We start from the raw sequence: 19,445 nt of genomic DNA on the forward strand, positions 1-19,445 counted from the left end.
GCCAAGGATGCCAGGTCTAACGGTGGCCATTTTCTTTAAGAAAGTTACTTTGTTGTGTTTTGTATTTACAAATATAGGAAGTAATATACGTAAATGATTAATATAATTGGAACTCAAAACTTCAATGTGCTCTGCAGCCATAAAATAAATAGTGTATCACTAATAGAAATAGCAACAAAGGGACATACACTTCTTTAAGCGGAGTTGAAAAGTACTAAAAAGCCTTAACAAAGGTGAACTATGGCAACAGTGCATGATCGAAGAAGTGATTATCCAAGTAAAAGCTGTGCAGTGTACAAAGACATTGAAGCACTTAATGTATGTGTACTTGCATACCTACTCCTACTCATGTCCCTTATTCAAGACAACCAACATGTACTACCACATTGAGCCAGAAGAAAGAACAGTTATATTGACTAACAGCATTGTCAACACCTATCCTTCTGCCAAAAACCATCACATGTACTCACCAGCTCCTATGCATTTTCCCTATATGCAGGATGGCCAAAGCCCAGTACACTGTAAGCATATTAAAAATTAGAAATGCCCACCAAGACCTACTGATAAGAACTAAAACATGGTTTTAAACAACATCACACACTGCTGTGGTTCTTTTTTCCACCCTGGCTATTTCGAACTGCATCTAAAAAGGAAATTGTGGTGTTAACTTATGTCACAAGAGCTCCATAGTTTGTAAACTGATTCTCTCTAGTCTTCATTTCATATATGTGTCAAAAGCTTAGCTTTCAAACCACAACATCCAAATCAAAGAACTTAAGTATTACTTTTAAACCACCAATGTGAGGGATATACTATTGATGTGCAGGGTATTTCCCCAAAGTATAATATAACAAATGGATTCCTCTTGCATTTTACTTCGGCTTATAGAGGGCCCATGCTAAAATACCCTAATATTTTGAAGATCATCTAATTCAACAGCCCTCCCAGCAAACACAATGCAAGAGGGAAAAGTTTAACCTCATCTCCAAGAACCAGCAGCTACAGCCCTAGAATTCAATAATTGTCCAGGACATATTTAACAGTAGGAAAATATATGAATTGCTGGCACATATCTTTATTGTGAATGTCTTGAGATACTGCCAGCAGTGATAATTTGTGCAATTTGGGATATTGCAAAATATGATTTGAATGAACAAGAGCAGCTCTCAATTATATTAATAGTTTTATGGAGCAGAACTTTTAACCAGACAGAATTCAGTAGGTATCCATTATATTTCAGATTTATGCCACCGTCGACTTGCACACCATAGATGTTTTAGCTTAATCTATTGAATTTACTAACATTGCTGAGTCCACTAGAAACCTGTTGAAATCCCTGCTATGGTTATGAGTACCTCTGCCAACATAAAAAGATTTTCTTTTTTTTTTTTTTGCATTGTTGGATTGGTGTGTTAAGGCTACAATGGTGACGATAACCAGAATGTATACAATCTCTTATAACCTGCCTACACAGGTGCAGATCATATATCATTTTCATCTGGGTTTTTCGGGGAATTAAAACGTTGTCCACAACTCTGTAGTGGGCCCTTGCACTTCTGCTCCTTTCACCTATTGGGAGCTTGGCTGCACATCATTCCATTCCATGTTTCCTTGACATCTCGAGGACGGGGATGTATGATGTTACATCGCTAACCGCCACAACGGCAGCAATGACCACGCAGTTTTTACATCGTGAAAGGCATCACATCGCACGCATTCACTGCGCATGCAGTTCCCACGCTGTTGTAGTGTCTCTGCTGCTTTAGGCAAATACAACGCAGTTCACGAAATCGCATCGTTTTTCCGACTGTGTTTATTAAGTATCTGGGGCGTGTTGTATAATACTTGTATTGTAAACCAGTAGTGTTAAGTTTGTATAGTATAATATGAAACGGCAACATACGCTCACCAATCGATTACTTAAAAAATGTTGTACATGTTTTCAATTAAAGGCTTTCTTTTGTTTTATGTTGCAGAAGCGCTTTTTGGGGATTAGTCACGGGCCACATTATCTGTTGCTGCTAACGCTTTTCAGAATAGACATCCAGCTCGATATTGCCATAATTCAATTGCTTAAACGTCAGCTCCTGACCGTCATCCAAAACTAAATGCTTCAATCGGTCACTTTTCCTTGTTTTGTCACGTGTTTTTTGCCAAGTACCTAGTAATGAAGCTACACACAACACCAAAGTCTGACTTCATCATTCGAGTGCCTGTCCGTCATCCAAATCCAAATGCTTCAATCGAGCAATGTTGTGGAACATGCAGTACGTTTCCCTAGATTGGGAGGAAACCATGTTTTTGCAAAACTGCACGCATTATTATACAGATGTATATAGGTAATTTTAAGTTCTTACCTTTGCGGAGGTCTGCCTTCCACCTGCTCTCTGTCTCTCGTCGAGTCCCGGAACAACGTCCATAACGTCTGTGCTACGTAACTGCATAAACCGCCTGTTGTGCAAATGATAAAAGGACTGTCACCTTGCTATGTAATATTTAAAACCTATATATGTAAGCCTTGAAGTCACATATGTAAGCCTTGAAGTCACTTACCTGGACGTGACCTGCCCTTTGTTCATGTCAGCACGCGTTGTATCTGTCATCTTTTCGTTGCATCTGTCACCTTCCGTGGCTATGCTATGAGGTCAAGTCGCAGCATAGCATATCAAGTCGCAGCATAGCATAAGGTGTATTACTGGTGCTTACATCCAATCCATTGAGTGTTCGTGCCCCCCCCCCATCCAACTGCCCCTACTAATTGGAAATTAATTTTTAGTCAATACAAGTCATCGCATAATGTCTGTCCCGTGGATATGTATTGTTAATAAATGAATTTGCATAATTCATCGCATAATGTCTGCCCCGTTTGCATACGCATATGTCTTGCCTGGCCCGTTTGCATATGCATATGATGTCTGCCCCGTGGATATGGTATGATGTCATAATCCGTCATATAAAACATTTTTATTTTGAGCAAGTGCATGTCCTCTGTAGTAAAATAATATGTTTCATAATCCGTCATGTAAAACGTTTTTATTTTGAGCGAGTGCATGTCATCTGTAGTTAAAAAAATATTTCCTAATGTAACCATGGCGCTTTTATTTTGAGCAAGTTGCATATGCATCATGTCATAATCCGTCACGTGCCCTGTGCTGTCATCTTCCGTGCAAAAATGTATTCCCCTAATGTAACCATATGTCATTGCATATGATGTCTGCCCCGTGGCGCATTTGATGCCTTGAGAATCCCTCACGTGCCCCGTGCTGTCATCTTCCGTGCAAGTGCATCTGTAGTTAAAAATGTATTTCCCTAATGTGACCATATGTCACTGCATATGATGTCTGCCCCGTGGCGCATATGATGTCTTGTCTGGCCCGTTTGTGCATTTGCATATGCATATGATGTGTGTCCCGTGGCTATGATATGACGTCATCATGTCATATCCCGTCACTTTAAGCCTCGATACAAAAGGCGTTTTTATTTTGTCTCGTCCCTGATTTTCATGTCATTCATTCCATCTCCCATCTCCTATGTCACCGCAGCACGCGTGTCATTAATTCCGTCACCTTCCATCACCTATGTCATCGCAGCACGCGTTGTCATGGCTAGCGATGTTATTGCCAATGCGCATTAGTAGCATGCGTTCTAAAAGCATGCGATGTAAAGCCTCCTGCGATGAGAAAGTCGCGTTGCGATGGCAGCGCGTGAAAACACCGTCGTTGTAATGGGTGTTTCCCCGAGGACGGTCACAAATTCCATAATTGCTGCTGAGTTTCGTTGCCTGAGTTGTTCGGTTAGCCACGCAGATTTGCCTTCGTTCACTCTTCTTCATTGTTGTTTATTTCACCTGTGCTCGTCTGCTATAAATTTTATAGAGACTTTTTTGTTTCCCTAATAAAATTGACCCATTTCACAAATCTCTTTCCAATATCGCATTAAGTTGGTCAATCCACATACGATTCTTTCTTGCATATGCGATGCAGCGTTCCAAGAGAAGTTAAAAGTAAAAAAAAATTAACTATTTTTAAATTGTGCATTTAGTCTGTGGCAAATAACTTGAGAATGATGTTCTTTTCCAAATAGGAAAATGTTTATTTATAACAGTAAGTGTGAAACTGCAATACAGTGATTGGTTGTTTGTACTAAAAAAGACAAATGTATTATTATGCACTTAACTTAAGCTGAAGAGTTAAATGTTGGTTGGGTCTGTCCTTATCATGAAACAAATATTTCTTTTCAATATAATAAATATTTTCTATATTTTACACAACCAGATAATGTAATATATTCCATTAAAACATTTTATTTTTAAACTCTAATAATATCTTATAATTCTATTACATTTGTATCATGTAAAGAATTTTGCATTATAGTGCAATTCGTTATAGGCATTTGGTGGTGGTATACAAAGCAACATGGTTATTGCAGGTTCTTAGTTGCGACATAACAGAGCATATAATTGTATTATTTCCATAAATTACCATAGAATTGTATTATTTCCATACATTAGCAGTGACCAGTTTCAGGTTAACAACTTGTGCTTTTAAATATGATAAGATTTTGACGTTCCATTAGGGAGTGTGGGTTGTCTTGGTGTTATTTGCTCTTTTTATATTAAATTAAAAGAGCTCTAATAACACCAATCAAAGGTGATCTGGTCAACTTGGTTGTGATAGAAAAAAAATATGAAATTCAACTTCTACCCCCTACAATGAGATTGTTCTTTGGGTTTTAAGAACATGAACAATGAATCAAAACAGTTTTTGCATGCACGAGCGAAAAGTGTCCCTACACCCATCATTTAAATAGTGCCATACACCCAGAAGGACCTCAAGTTTTGTCTGTTAATTCTATTTAAAAATTACTTAAAACAAATCAAAGAACAGTAAAACAATCATGCTTTTGAAAACCATAGTATAAAAGGTGATTAGGCCATCAAAAATAGTTAATTAAAACAGATTATGCCTAGTGGCATGACCGTTCCCAGCAACTAATAAAAGCCCTAGCTTAAAGCATTGAGTAAAAATTCCCATAAGAATGCAAAACGATTGTTTGCAAAAACAGTAAGGACAAATAATTTCTAAGTAGATTTTTGGGGCCAGTTGAAATTTCTTACTAATAGCTAATGGTCCGCTGCAATTTTTAAGTGTGTCCTTCAAGAGTGACCTTAGCTTTCTTCCAGACAGTTTTTTTTTTCTTTTTAAATATCATGTCATTTCAAAATAAGCACTTTTGGTTAGCAGTCTTCTTCCATGGGTTTCTACAGTGGTCAATCACACATTGCTTCCTTCACAGCAGCAAACATAAAGAGGCAGTTTGGCAACCCACTTCAGCCATTGTCTCCTCTGAGTGACCCCATTCTGCTGAAACACAATATGGATGTCTAAACAAATGCCAGAGCTTGTAGGATTGTATTTTTAAAAATTCCTATTATTTTTTTATGTATTTCTATTTACTGGCTTCCTTGCAGCTCCCTGCACACTGCTACAGAGTTTCTCATTTGGCTTGATATGTATCGCACAAGAGCATGGTTATGTATTTCTATTGGAAAACCATTCATGGACGGCTGACCAATAAATGGGTGACCATCCTACATGGCATCAATATTTGCTTTCTTTTTTTCTTATCATTTTTCTTTTTGTTACTCGAGGGCCCGGAAACTTTGTGCAGTCTACTACTGGGCTACTCTCATTTGTGCAGCATCCACACATACTTAATTAATTATCTTTCTCCTGGAAAACCTTTCCAAAATGCTACCAGTGAGTGTGCATGTACAGGTATGCATAGCCAACCATCCTGTATGTTTCTTTATCATTATTTTTTTTAACTTTCATACAAAAAGCATTTCTAGTCAGCTGTTCTTGTGCGCAGAGGCTTCCATGTGAATAGGTGACCATCTTGGAAAGGGATTAACCCTTTTAAGATGACCACCTATGTGTATGGAAACTGATATTCGTTTTGGCATAAAGTTAAACAAAAGTTTTTTTTAGATACCAGTTCTTGTGATGAAACTAATACCATAAATGATTAAAAAACAAACAAACATTTATTCACAGAAAGCTCACTGGTTAGAGGAGGCATACCCTGAAGCAGAGATCAGACCCGGGACCTGGGTTCGATTCCCGACGCGGCAGGGTCCAGAGCCCAATTGTCCACGGACTCGATAATTCTCGCTTCGGTGCCCACTCTAAGCACGAGTTCACACTATGCAGCTCTGGGCAACAAGCCTGCTTAATCTCCACAACGGCCCCCCGCGGCGGGATGCCTGGCTTTCACCTTGGGGATGCCCAGTACGGGTTATCTTACAGGGAAAAACCAGGATGGGTTCCCAATGCAAGCGCCAAGATGCCCGTAGGGTGATAGCTGCGCTCTATAAGTACATCAATCAATCAATCAATAAAGGTAGTACCAGCATGAGCCAGATGGGCATTTCACTCTTGAACTACAGGTCACAGAAAGCTCTTTGATCAGCACGACGCTCTACACTGTTAGCAATTTCCAAACCGGTCCAAGACAGCGATCCAGATCCCAAATGCCTACATTTAGCAGAATAGCTCTTGAAAATGTAGATCTGGTTATTTGAATCTGTTGCCAATAGATATGGAGATTATTAATGAGGCAAGGACACAATTTAGCAGACAGGCTATTCAACAAAGTGGGCAATTGTTACACCTTACACACTTGGCATAGTATTCTCCCAAACATTTTACCTTCACTCCTCCTTATTGCTGAATTAGTTTTTTGGAGTGATTTTAGTACTCTGTGAACTTTAGCATGGCTAATCAGTGCTAAAGTGCTTGTGCTCTCTTCCAAAATCACTGTAAAATTGGCCTACATCTGATGGGCCTGTTTAATTTACCTGTACGTCCCTGGTAAAAAGTACTACATATACCGAAGTCCTGTAAATCAGCTGCTACTAGTGGGCCTGCAGCACTCATTGTACCACCCACCAAAGTAGACCTGTTTCAGGTGTGCCACTGCACCCTGTAGTGAAGGTTTAAACTGCAATTTAAATCTGGCAAAATAAACCTTTTTCCAGGCCAAAACCTTCCTTTTTAATACATACAAGTTACCCTAGGCCCTAAAAGCTTATATGTAAGGGCGCACTGTATTTAAAAGGTAGGATATGTGAACACAGGTTTTACATGGCCTGGCAGTGACAAACTCCCATTGTGTTCCACTGTTACACAATCTATTTCTTCCATTGACTAACACTGGCTTACCATATTACATATAATAAGTGGTAACTTTGGATTGGGTGCAGGTAGAAATATATAGTTTGCACTCAAACGAATTGTAATTTTAAATCCTCTTTAATGTTAAAGTCGGATTTTAAGTCACAATTCTGAAAATGCAATATTTAGAAAGTTGGCATTTTCTTGTCCAAACAATGTGTGCCTTCTGCCAGTAGCCTGGTTCCCATGACTGTGAATGGCTCTGCTGTTGAGGTTTGTTTAATCGTTCCAGATAGTGACACAAAAGGGGGTTAGATATGAACAGGATGGGCCATTCTGTCAGGATGGTTGGGGGGACAGAAGTGTACCTAGCCCCACTTGCATTTTTAAAGGGCTTTTCCTCCTGCACACACAAAGGAACCGGACGCTAATCTTTTGTCATCCCGATATCTTGGAGCCTTGAAAGGCAAAGGGAAGAACTTTCTGGAACCACATGTATAGGGAATATTCTTCTTCAAAGACTGGCACCAGGGATAAATATTGGACCTCCAAAGCCACTCATCAGTATCTGGATCTGTGGACATTACAGAAGGAAGACTGGCTTGTTTTCCAGATGACTGCCCTTCTGCTTGAGGCCTGCCTTGCTCCCCAGAGGACTGCCCTGCTGCTTGAAAACTGCCATGCTCTCTGAGACTGAAGACTGGACCTGCTCCCTTCATCCTAGGCTACCTGAATAACTTGAAGGGTCAATTGGCTGACCTCCTATCTGGACTATAGGGACACAAGAAGCTCCAGAGACCTCACTGCAACTGCCCAGCTAACCTTCTGCAACTGGACTCTGTTGGAGTGAGCCCTGGTTCACAAGATTCCCCCCCCCCACACCCCCCTAGGTCAAGAACCATTGGCTGATATCAGTTGAAGCTCCTCCAAGAATAAAAGGTAAAAATCCTGTTGTTTGGGATACTTGCACTGTGAGCAGGCCCGTTTATGGTGAAACTCGATCATTCGCGCCGACCAAAATGCAAAATTCTGGTGATATCTGCCCTTCGCATCAACAGCAACCATCAACGACGACCAGCATTGCAAGACCTGCACTTAGTACTACAGCAATGGCAGTCTAGAGATGACCAACTCCTCTTGCTACAGCAACAACTGTCTGTGATTCTCAACCTGGTCTTCGTGCTGAAAGCCGCCTTCTCATGACCTCCTCCAGTGTGAACAGAACTGATGCACTGGACCTGCCTGATCCTTTGCTAGCCTCTGCTAGAGTGAGTGCCTGATCCCCAAGACATGCCTGCCCAGTTCCTCTGCCCGTGCCTCGCATTCGTTGAGCTCCTCCTCTGTAGAAAAGTAAAATCCAGAAGTTTTGGGCTTTTTGCGACCACGAACAGGCCCTTTCATGCTTGTCTCTTCCGTCCATGTCAACCATCAGCGCGAAGCTCTGATAAACCCGATTCTTCATGCAACTGCCAGCAACACGTGATCTGCTCTTAGCACTACATCAGTGACCGACCTTACTGAACACCTATGCAAATCTCCAGCAATGACCATCTACGACACCTGACTTGACCTTCGCAATAGAGTGACGACCGTCCACTATGCTCTCCCTGCTCCTTGCGACCTCATCCACTGCAAACAGAACTCTGCATGCTGGATTCTGAGAAGGTAACATTTTCAGCCAGACAAACTTGGTCCCTGCATCTGGCCCGTACTCCATTTCGATGAGCCTGTACTTGTGACTTCCCCATGTTCCTGCATGTCCAGATGACCGCTAGTGGCACTTGTGCTTGTAATTGCTATATTTAGTTACAACTATAAAATTGAATATATCTGGTTTTACCAATGAGATTTTTGTTGTTTTGGTATCATTTTGTTTATTAATATTTACTCTATTGTTCACAATTGGCTTGAGATTTTTCTTGTTCTGTGTTTTCACTTTATTATTGTTTATGTGCTTCATAAATACTTTGCACTTTCTCTAAGTTAAGCCTGACTGCTTTGTGCCAAGCTACCGGAGGGTTAAGCACAGGTTAATTTAGTGACCCTCCAACCAGTTACCCAATTTCTTACAAGTCTTTGCTCACGATATACAGAGGTAAATACAATACCATTATAGTCCATTGCAGGACATTTTGTTATATATTGTTGTATTTAAATGATGCCAAACTGAACTGTTAATTAGTTCAGGTGTATCTAGCTGCACTGACTGCATACATAGAGAAGAGAGAGCGTTCATGTTTAATCCATTGGTTGTCCTATTGACATTTATGTACTTCATAAAAGGATGTCCTCTGGATGCCCTTATGATTTATGTATCTTTAGATTGTGATGGGGTATTGATGTAATGTTTGCTTGAGAACCTAGCCCTGAATGTGCTGAAAGAAACATAGTTTGCATGGGTGCACTAAAAAAAGCAAAGAGGTACATGTGTTTGAACGACTTCATAACAATCTTTCATTTTTATAATTTTTTTAAAACCTTTTACACAGAGGTGCACAAACACCCTGGCAGTGAAAAGATAAGATAACGGTTGCTCTCTCAGTTTTAGAGTGACCTAAAGAGGCCATTCCCTCCAAAGTGAACTCCATTCTACACGCAATTTAATTTCTGTGTTCATTATATTGATATCGCTATTTGAACCAAAGCACTCATATGAATGAGTGATGTTTTTTCCATCATTATGTAGGGTAACTGAGCTTCAGCCTTTATCAGAACATGAATGCTTCTTACAAACGCTAAACAATAGAGTTGTGTTGAGGACAAATTCTCAAATCATGACTTAAGTTGATCAGATATATTTGTAAATTGAACTGTAGAGTTGTAAACTTACTTTCCAAATTCCCAGCCTGTGTACATGAAGTAGTCCGAATTGTCTAAATTATTACAATCATAGGATGAATGCTGTTTATGAAACTGATGAGCACTTGCTATCATTTACTTCTGAATAAAAGGGCATTGAGGTCACAGATGTAGAATTTGGACTTTAGGTTTTGAATGGTAAACATCAATGTGATTTATTAGCTTGCACCTCACTTTGTCTGAGACCAAGACCATATTCTACAAGAACGCAGCATCCCAAATGTTCATTGATAACATGCAACTGTCAAATACATGTAAAGCGATGGCATGATCACCAGTGCACACATGTATCAAGGATTACTTTGCAAATATTCAAATGAGACACGTGGCAGCAGTAATGTAACAGTGACTAAGATATGTGTTTGATAGTACCCCTATTTTCCACTCACTACCTTAAGGGAGGAATATAGGTTTACAATCAATATATTAGTTTCATAAGTCATTTAACAACATTACTTACCTGCAACAATGAAACATTGATACAGGTGCAGAGAGTACTTGCACTGGAACAAATGTATATTTTCTGAGTCACAAAAATTTAAATAAATGACTTGAAAGATGTTTTCCAGCCATGTAAATGAGACCAGATTGCAATTCACAAGCATTGTCCTTTGGAATTGACAATTACCATGTAAAACATTTAAAAACATCTCTTTCCACAGATGTCTATAAAGATCAAAGAATATATTGCAATATAAACAACTGTGACAAGCACTAACCAGAGTACACCTGGGCAAATATTTCCTAATTTGTGAAACACTAAGGATCTTGCTGAGATTTGCTCTTTTGCTGGAGTGTGATTAATGTATGTTGGCTGTCTACTTGCTTTGCTTTTGGGGCATTCTCGTTTTGCTCTTGCACAGATTACATATTTTTATGTGTGTCAATGAATTTATGATCACAAAAAGCTTTTTAAATCGGGCCCAAGAGCAGTTGCTGGCTTGAAATCAATTTCTATATTTATTTGTGAATTGTGTAATCATTCTTTGTTTTGGACTAATATTTAACTGCATTTTTCCTTTTACAGACATTGGAACTTTTGTACAGAATTACTAATGGTCAAAATGTAACCGTTATCGTAGAGAAAATGTTGGACTATTTAAAGCAAAGCAAAGAAGAATATACTGTTATCAACCTGGTTGGTAAAATTGCTGAACTGGCTGAGAAATATCCTTTTATATTTTATTTTTATAGTTACCTAAGCGCTTTTTACTCTGTAGGAATATTAACTTAGCACAATTGTTCTGTTTGTGCATTCTCATTTTTAAAATGAATCTTCTTGTATTTAAGTTGTTCATTAGAATTTGCACTGTGCCCGCTCAGAAACCTTTAAGTTCTTGTTTTTTCTTATTCATTTCTGTTAAAAATGTAATGGCAATGACTATACTAGTAATAGAACCAACAATATGATGTTAGGAGAAATTGCCACCATCAGTTCAGAACATGGATATCCTCATGTAAAAGAATTGTGTACTCAAAGGATTCTTGGCAGATATGTTTTGCCTAGCAGTACCTTTTAATCTACATGTATTTTTCATAAATACCTATTGACATTCAACACCTCTAAAAACAACAATAAAATGTCTTCAAAACCAACAATAAAATGTATTTTAAAAGGCAAATATATAGAACTAAGACATCCCGATGTGTACAGCGCATCAGAAAGCATGAGGTAGCACAATCAACGCATAAGGTGACACAATCAACTCTACTGTGACATTTAAAAACATGATTATCAACAAATTATTACTTCCTGTAAAGCAGAGGACTGCAAAGCAAAAATTGAAAACACAATTTAGGACAGTCCCATTGTTGCATTTGATAATTTTAAAATCAGCAAAGACCCTAAAGCTTTTATGTTTGGACTTTTTAAAGGAATTTCCCTTTCTTTTGCCACTCACATATCTTTCTTCGTTGCACTCATTCTCTCTTAGGTTGCAACACTTTGTGTTATAGGTGGTGTTCTGAATAATAATGTTATTCATTAAGCTGTAAACCTTTTGATAATGTGCCCAAGCGAAAATGTATTGCACTTCGCTATTCACAACAGGTAGTCATATTCTCAAACACTAAGCCAGAAAATGTAAATGTAAGTTGAAAGTGGTGGTGGGAAAACTTATGTTGTAGTTAAGATGACCAAAGAGTTGGCACATTGAGAACAACAAAACAATTGAAGCAGAGCAACAGAGAGGCAGGTACATACTAATATCTAACTCTCTTCTATTTCCAGTCATTATAGCATGTCACAGTATTTAAACAGATTTGAAACTGCCTCTTCTATCTGTAATCACTGTTGGTGAATTTCTGATAGACACCTCGCTGCAGATTCCTTACCGTTGAACTTCGAGGCACTAGGCATCAGGCTGGATCCGGAAGATTTTTCTTAGCAGTACTCCATGTGTCGTCATCGGCCACTTGTTCGTCGTCGTGGTGACGTCCGCATCGTCAATATAACTGCCACTCCTGTACACTGGCATCAGTTCTTTTCTTTCCTCGCAAGCCAGTGCTGATCCGTTGAAGAGAGCTAACCCCTATCAATTTTTGACAGACTTTTTTCAACACTTGGTCGACTTCTTTTGGTGTATAGGATGTCAAGTAAGAAAACCTCTGGGTTCAAGCCGTGCTCATGTTGCTCACGGACCCCACATAGGTCCCCATTAGGATGGTGGGCAGACTTCAGTCCGCCCGCCACCCTAGCGGTGCTGGGACTGGCCACGAGGGGTGCGGCGGTCCCGCACCGCCAATTAGGATGCGACTGCCACCCTGGCGGTCGCATCACGCATCTCTAACATTGCGGCGGGTGCTGCTGTAAAGAGGCATGTTGTGCATTGCCATACACAACGTGACCGGCACTGCGCGGTGCCTGCCACCTTGCGCATGGCAATGTATAGGGGTACCATAGGTACCCCCCAAGTGCAGCCCCCCAACCCCCCCGGGGGCCGTAACGGGCTCCCAAAGCAATTCCCGCCAGCCCTTCTTGGCAAATTCAAAAACAACAATGATGGACAGAATGCAGAACAATGTCATACATTCACCCCCGTACAGAGATATGGACCTAAATCCATAGTTTTTTTGCTCACCATGCCATTCCAGTCTGGACCCAGCCATATGCAAACCAGTCTTGACCCTGCGCCCAATGGGAACAGGCCAGCCCGAACTGCCAAGCCAGGTCCTCCCTGGACTGGAAACCAGCATCCTAGGACCGGTTTTGGGCTTTCAGCCCTCATCCGCCAGGGTAGCTTGACTCCAGTGCCATGGAGAGCAGGGGACCCATGTCTGAGCATGCCCGTCCCACTCAGGGTGACAAATACAAAACCAACAATTGATGGACAGAATGCAGAATTGAAACCCCGAAACCAGTCCTAGGATTCTTGTTTCCGGTCCAGGGAGGACCTGGCTTGGCAATTTGGGCTGGACTGTTCCCATGAGGCACAGTGTCAAGACCGATTTGCATATGGCCAGGTCTAAACTGGGGTGGCATGGTGAGCAAAAGAATAATGGATTTAACCCAGATCTCTTGACTGGGGGTGAATGTTTGATTTGTTCTGCATTCCGTCCATCAATTATGTGTCTTTTGCTTTCTAGCCCTTCCATGGCGCCATCGCCCCCATGGAAGGGCCTTAACCGCCAGGCATTATAAGGCACCGCCACCATATTATGCCCGAGTACCGCCCGGCGGGCAATCGTGACGATTTCCGACTGGCAGAAAAGCGGCGGACAGACTTTCTGTCTGCCGCGGTACCCCCGCCATGGTAATATGGCGGGTATGTGGTTGTGATGACGGGCGGATCGCCACCACCGGCCGGGCGGTGGCGATCCGCCCACCATCATAATCACCCCCTTAGTGTTTCTCTGGTGCCTGGAGCACGACTCACTCGTGCTCCGACTGCCGGGCCATGGTGCCGAAGTCTTTGAGGAAGCGTTCCCTACAGCTGCTCACGGTCCGGTACCGCAGAGGTCGCCTCGTCGGTCTCGATCCCGGTCCAGGTCTCGGTCGAGAGGCAGGTCCGAGCACCACTCCGGTGAATCGAAGTCCTCTTCGTCAAAAACATTGAAGTTAGACAAGAGGCACCACAAAAAATAAAAAGTTGAAGCGTGCTTCAACTTCACCCCGCCCGTCTCTCGATGCAGCGGAGGAACTTCAGCCTTCGAGGCCCCTCAGCGGAGCAGGTGCCTGGGCCGGCTCTGCGTTTGTCTGCATTTCCGGGTACGGGAGCGACCCCTGCCCAGCTTAAGGAGTTCTATGATGCCATGTGTGCCATATTTGGGTGGCCTGACCCTGCCAACGCACTTTTGGACCCTGCAGGCTCAGATGATGGAGGAGTTCCCGTGGGACCTGCGCCTGGAGCTTCAGCCACCGGCGCCATGGCCTCCGATTGGACCCGTTCCCAGATTCAGACCGGCACCATTTGCACTTCCACAGCGACCTTCCTCGGCGCCGTGATAAGCGCCGAGGTCCTCGGTATTACCGGCACCTCCCGATCCTCTTTCCTGACGACACAGAGCCAGCCGGGCGTCCTCCGATGCCGAGACTGGCGCCGACAGACCTCCATGCCATTCAACCTTCCCTATTCTGAAGGGTTAGGGATGGATGAAGAGGATTGGGAGAGGGAGCAGGAACCCTTAGAAATCCAGCACCCACAAGATAGGAACTGGTACGAGGAACTGGGTGATGCCAGTGGTTTGAACACCTCCCCAGACTCTGTCATGCTGTCTCCACCTAACCTGGCTACGAAGGAGGGGGCATCGTTTACTATGGTGGTGCGTAGGGCTGCGAAAGTCCTGCACCTGCAGCTTCCTATGGTGGCAGCAAGACTAACATCTTGACAGAGGTCCTGCAGCCTGGGGTCTCAAGCTCGGAACACTTGCTGCCTTTTAATGAGGCCTTAACGGACATCCTTCTGGGCACTTGGTCCAAACCCAGCACAGGGGCACATGTGAATAGGACGATTGCCCGCCGCCATCGCAGTGCTTTGGGTGACCCAGTTTTCCTCATCGCCAACCCCGCCCTACCCCACAGAGCTTGGTGGTCAAGACTTCCATTTCCTGTGGCGCATTCTCTCCCGCACCTCCGGACAGATAATCAAAGAGAATGTAGAGTTTTGGAAAGAAAATGTTTTTCTTCCGTCAGTCTGCATTGCGGTCGGTGAACACCGCATGCCTTTTGGGCCATTATACCCATTCTATATGGGAGACGGTTGCGCAGGTGCTGTCCATGGTCTCGGTTGGAGGACCGAGCTCTACTCTCCCAAGCTATTTCAGAGGGTCGAGATGCAGCAAAGTTCACCATCAGATGTGGCTTGGATATGACCGACTCACTTGGCAGAGCGATTTCCACGAAGCTGGCTGAGAACATCTGTTTTTTCGGAATGTCAATGCTAACCTCATGGACATGCCCTTCGTTGGCTCCCATTTTTTTGGAAACAAAGCAGATGCTGGCCTTGAGTGTTTCAACGACATGGCAAAGTACTTGGGTCTCACCACAACTTCCTGGCCTGCATTTGCCTTTCGCTTCTTTTGTGGTTACGGAAGGGGCTACCAACCGCGCCAACCCAATTCCGGCCAGCAGACCCCACAAGTTCAGCAAACTCTGCGGCTTGTGGACTCGGTTCACCCGACCCGCGTGTCGGGAAGCCAGAAGCCATGATCCCCTCCTTTTGGTAAGAATGACTGAGGCTGTTTGGCCTAATGGCCTCCTGCATTCTGCTAGTGAACCATGCACGGTGGCAAATGCGGGCTCTGCAGTGGGACCTAAAGTTCCAATGGGCACAGCATCAAGGAAATCTCAACGACCTGGTTCAGATTTCGAAGGGCACTGCGAAAGACCTTCAGCGATGGCTAACAGACCGTGGTTGGTTTAAGGGCAGACCTCTCTCCCTTCCCCCACCCAGATCTCACAGTAGTGAGAGATGTGTCCCTTCTGGGAGAGGGTGGCCATCTGGGAGAAGTGGAGAACAGAGGACTGTGGTCTCTGGTGGAAGCCAAGCTCCATATCAATATTTTAGAGCATCCGGCGATCTGACTGGCACCGAAAGCCTTTTTGCCATTCATAAAAGGAAGGCTGGTACAGGTGTTCACGGACATCACTACGGCCATGTGGTACTGCAACAAACAGGGCGGAGTGGGGTCGTGGGCTCTTTGTCAAAAGGCCCTGCGTCTCTGGACTTGGCTGGAACAACAGGCTATTTCCCTGGTGGTTCAACAACTGGCTGGTTTTTTGACCACCAGGGCGGACGTGCTCAGCTGAAGGTGCCTTGTGAATCACGAGTGGCCTCTCCATTCGGAGGTGGCACAAGGTCTCTTTCAGTGGAGGGGAGAGCCTTGGTTAGATCTGTTCGCCTCTGAAGAGAACGCGCAATGTCAGCAGTTTTGCACGTTGGAGTCTCCAAGGCCGCTTTCGCTCGGCGACGCTTTTCGCTGCGAGTGGAGCTTAGGCCTCCTATACGCTTTTCCGCCCATACCACTCCTGCCCAGAGTGCTCAAGAAGATCAGGAGTGACCCGGTGCAAATTATTTTTGTGGCTCAGGACTGGGCACGGAGAGTTTGGTATCCCGAGCTTCTAGACATGAGAATTTATCCTCCTATCAGGTTGCCCCTTCGGGAGGATCTTCTGTTGCAGCAGCAGGGGAGGGTCCTTCACCTCAACCTGCCCATCCTCTTGCTCCTTGCGTAGAGATTGAGCGGTGACAGTTGACAGCTTTTGACCTCCCTCCCGAAGTCTGTGAGGTTATTCTGGCAGCCAGGTGTCCCCCCATGAAATCGGTATACACCTGCCGATGGAACACCTATTGCAAATATTGGACAGAAAGGCCCATTGACCTCTTATCTGCCTTCCTGGCAAATATCCATATGTTTATCCTTTCCTTGGCCCAGCAGGGCTCGGTCTTGGGCACTTTGAAGGGCTATCTTTTGGCCCTTTCAGCTTTTTTTCAGCTACCAGATCAGCCTTTTCAAGTCCCCTCTGGTATAGAGGTTTTTGAAGGGGTTAACCCACTTGTTTCCCCTTTCTCTCTTCCTTATGCCACAATGGGACCTTAATTTGTTCCTCACATTCTTGATGTGCGCACCGTTTGAGCCGATGCACAACTGCCCTTTACGGTTGCTCACCATCAAAACAGCATCCTTAGTGGCAATTACCTGTGCTTGGAGGGTGAGCAAACTGCAGGCACTGTCATCACATCCTCCTTACCTGACAGTTTTTCCAGACAAAGTGGTGCTGAGAACTAGGGCGTCTTTTTTTTTTTTTTGCCCAAGGTTGTTACTCCCTTTCTTTTTTGTGCTGTAATTCTTTATTAAGAAATGTCACGGGCACGTAACATGGAAAGTCTTCATCCTAAAAACATGTACAGTAGCTGCATACAGTTATGACATGGATGAGTGGTATATCGCAGTTCACAGTAGGGGGTATAGGTAGGGGATGGAGGGGTGCGCTGGTGTGGGGGGGAGCGGCAGGTAGAGAAGGTATGGGCCTAGTAATCGCAAGGGGTGCCTATGCATAGACCCGGGTGGTGGTAGTGATCGTGAGGGATGGGGGTGAGTCCGAGCAACTGAGCACAGGTGTTGGGTGATCAGGTATTGGTGTTCTCTAGGGAGTCCTTAGGGGCCCCTGCATGCACATTGGAGGGAGCGGGAGAGGAGTACCTCGTGAGAGAAAGTCCTGTGTGATGGATAGCGAAAACGAGGGGGCAGCAGTGATGTAGTTAGGGCCATACATTTTGGCATATGGGTGAATGACGAGAAGGGAGTGTTCAATGTACCGTGAAGGTGATAATGGAAGGGGGGGGTAGTGATAGTCGTGGCCGATTCCTCCATGTTTGCTATCAGTATTGTAGTAGTCATATGTCACTGCTAAGGTGGTCGCTGCCTGCGGGTGGGGTGGACAGTGCTATTGCATGGTGTCAGTGGGCCCCTCCATTGCCATCAGGGTGGAGAGGTGTGAGTCTTTTACTGGGGGACTGCAGGTCTGAGTGTCTGGGGGGAAAAGAGGGAGGGGTGGAGGGTGGGATGAGGCAGGAGAGGGTATAGGAAGAGGGCGGGCGGTAGTTGCCAGTGGGGTTGTTGAGAGAGGGGCTGCAAGTAGGGAGGATGACTAGTACAAGAGGGGGCAGGTCCCCTTTAGGAAGGCGTAAGGGGAAAGGTATAAGAGTTTCAGTGTATGGAGCACGTAGGGTGTATGTGGAAAGGGGGGGTGGAAGGGAAGGCGGGGGGACATGAAGAGATGTATAAGTGGGCGAGTTGGCTGCATCACGGGAGTTACTCAGTCGTGTGAATTGGTGTTGCCCATTCCAATCTATGTATCGATGACTATTGTTGCAGGGGAGATGTGGGGTGGGTGGAAGTGGGACCGCCTGCTATGTGGCTGCGCCAATAACTCCCTTTCATCTGGGATAGGCAGTTACTCTGCTCTCTTTCTATGCACCTCCGCATCCTTCTAAATAAGAGGAGAGTCTCCACTGCCTGGCTCCAAAGAGAGCATTATCATTTTATCTTGATTGCACTAAAGAGTTCCAGATGGATGACCAACTCTTTATAGGGTACGTGGGAGGAAATAAGGGGCGTGCTGTTCAAAAGAGGAACATCTTTCGTTGGGTCATCCTCTGTATAAAAATCTGTTACAACTTGGTAAAGAAACTGCCTCCGGAAGGCCTTAGGGCCCATTCCAACATGGCAAAGGCAACCACCACAGCCCTCCAGCGCGGGGTTTCGATTGCTGATATCTGTCGAGCTGCCACATGGGCGTCTCTGCATACATTTTATTATTATTATTATTTTGGAAGTTTATAAAGCGCATGGTTACGTACACCGACGTGTCCCCGCGCTGAGAGGAAAAGAGAGGCCGCTAAAGCAAGGAGGTCAGATCAGTGCAGAGCGGAAAAGGTGAGTTTTTAATTTTTTTCTGAATTTAGTCTGAGGGTTCGAGGCGCAGCTCCATCGGGAGCAAATTCCAATTCTTGGCCGCAAGAAATCTAAAAGATCTCCCTCCCATCGGAGCTTTACGAATTGTGGGGACAACTACAAGTCCCGTGTCTGAGGATCTGAGCCTCCTCTCCGGTCTATAAGGAGTAATGAGATTGTAAAGGGGTGAGGGCGCCCTACTCATTATAATGCGATGACACATGCAGAGTGCCTTGAAGATAATCCTCTCCCTGACCGGCAGCCAGTGAAGGGACTTCAAGGCAGCTTTAGAGGGTGATCTTCTAGGAAGCCTCAGTACCAGCCGGGCTGTGGCATTTTGAAGTACCTGGAGGCGATTTAGGCTTTTTGCTGTGGCACCCAGATACAGGAGATTAGAGTAGTCAAGTCTAGAGGTGACCAAAGCATGAACAAGGGTCTGCCTGGCATTGGCTGGAAGTAGGTCAAGAATCTTCCTTAGGCTCTTAAGTATGCCAAAGCATATTCCAACCACCCGAT

At 44.1% G+C, this 19,445-nt stretch overlaps 1 protein-coding gene across 2 annotated transcripts in view; it reads left to right on the top strand.

The window, feature by feature from the left end:
* The window catches only part of AP4E1 (adaptor related protein complex 4 subunit epsilon 1), a 417,135-nt gene that overhangs the window by 145,064 nt on the left and 252,626 nt on the right, over window positions 1–19,445 (top strand). For both annotated transcript variants that reach the window (XM_085644188.1, XM_085644189.1), the window contains exon 11: window positions 11,062–11,201. In XM_085644188.1, coding sequence (XP_085500314.1) covers window positions 11,062–11,201 — 140 coding nt within the window. The remainder of the gene's footprint in view (window positions 1–11,061; window positions 11,202–19,445) is intronic.

This window comes from Triturus cristatus, chromosome 3_1 (genome assembly GCF_964204655.1).
Source record: "Triturus cristatus chromosome 3_1, aTriCri1.1, whole genome shotgun sequence".
In the NCBI taxonomy this organism is placed as follows: domain Eukaryota; kingdom Metazoa; phylum Chordata; class Amphibia; order Caudata; family Salamandridae; genus Triturus; species Triturus cristatus.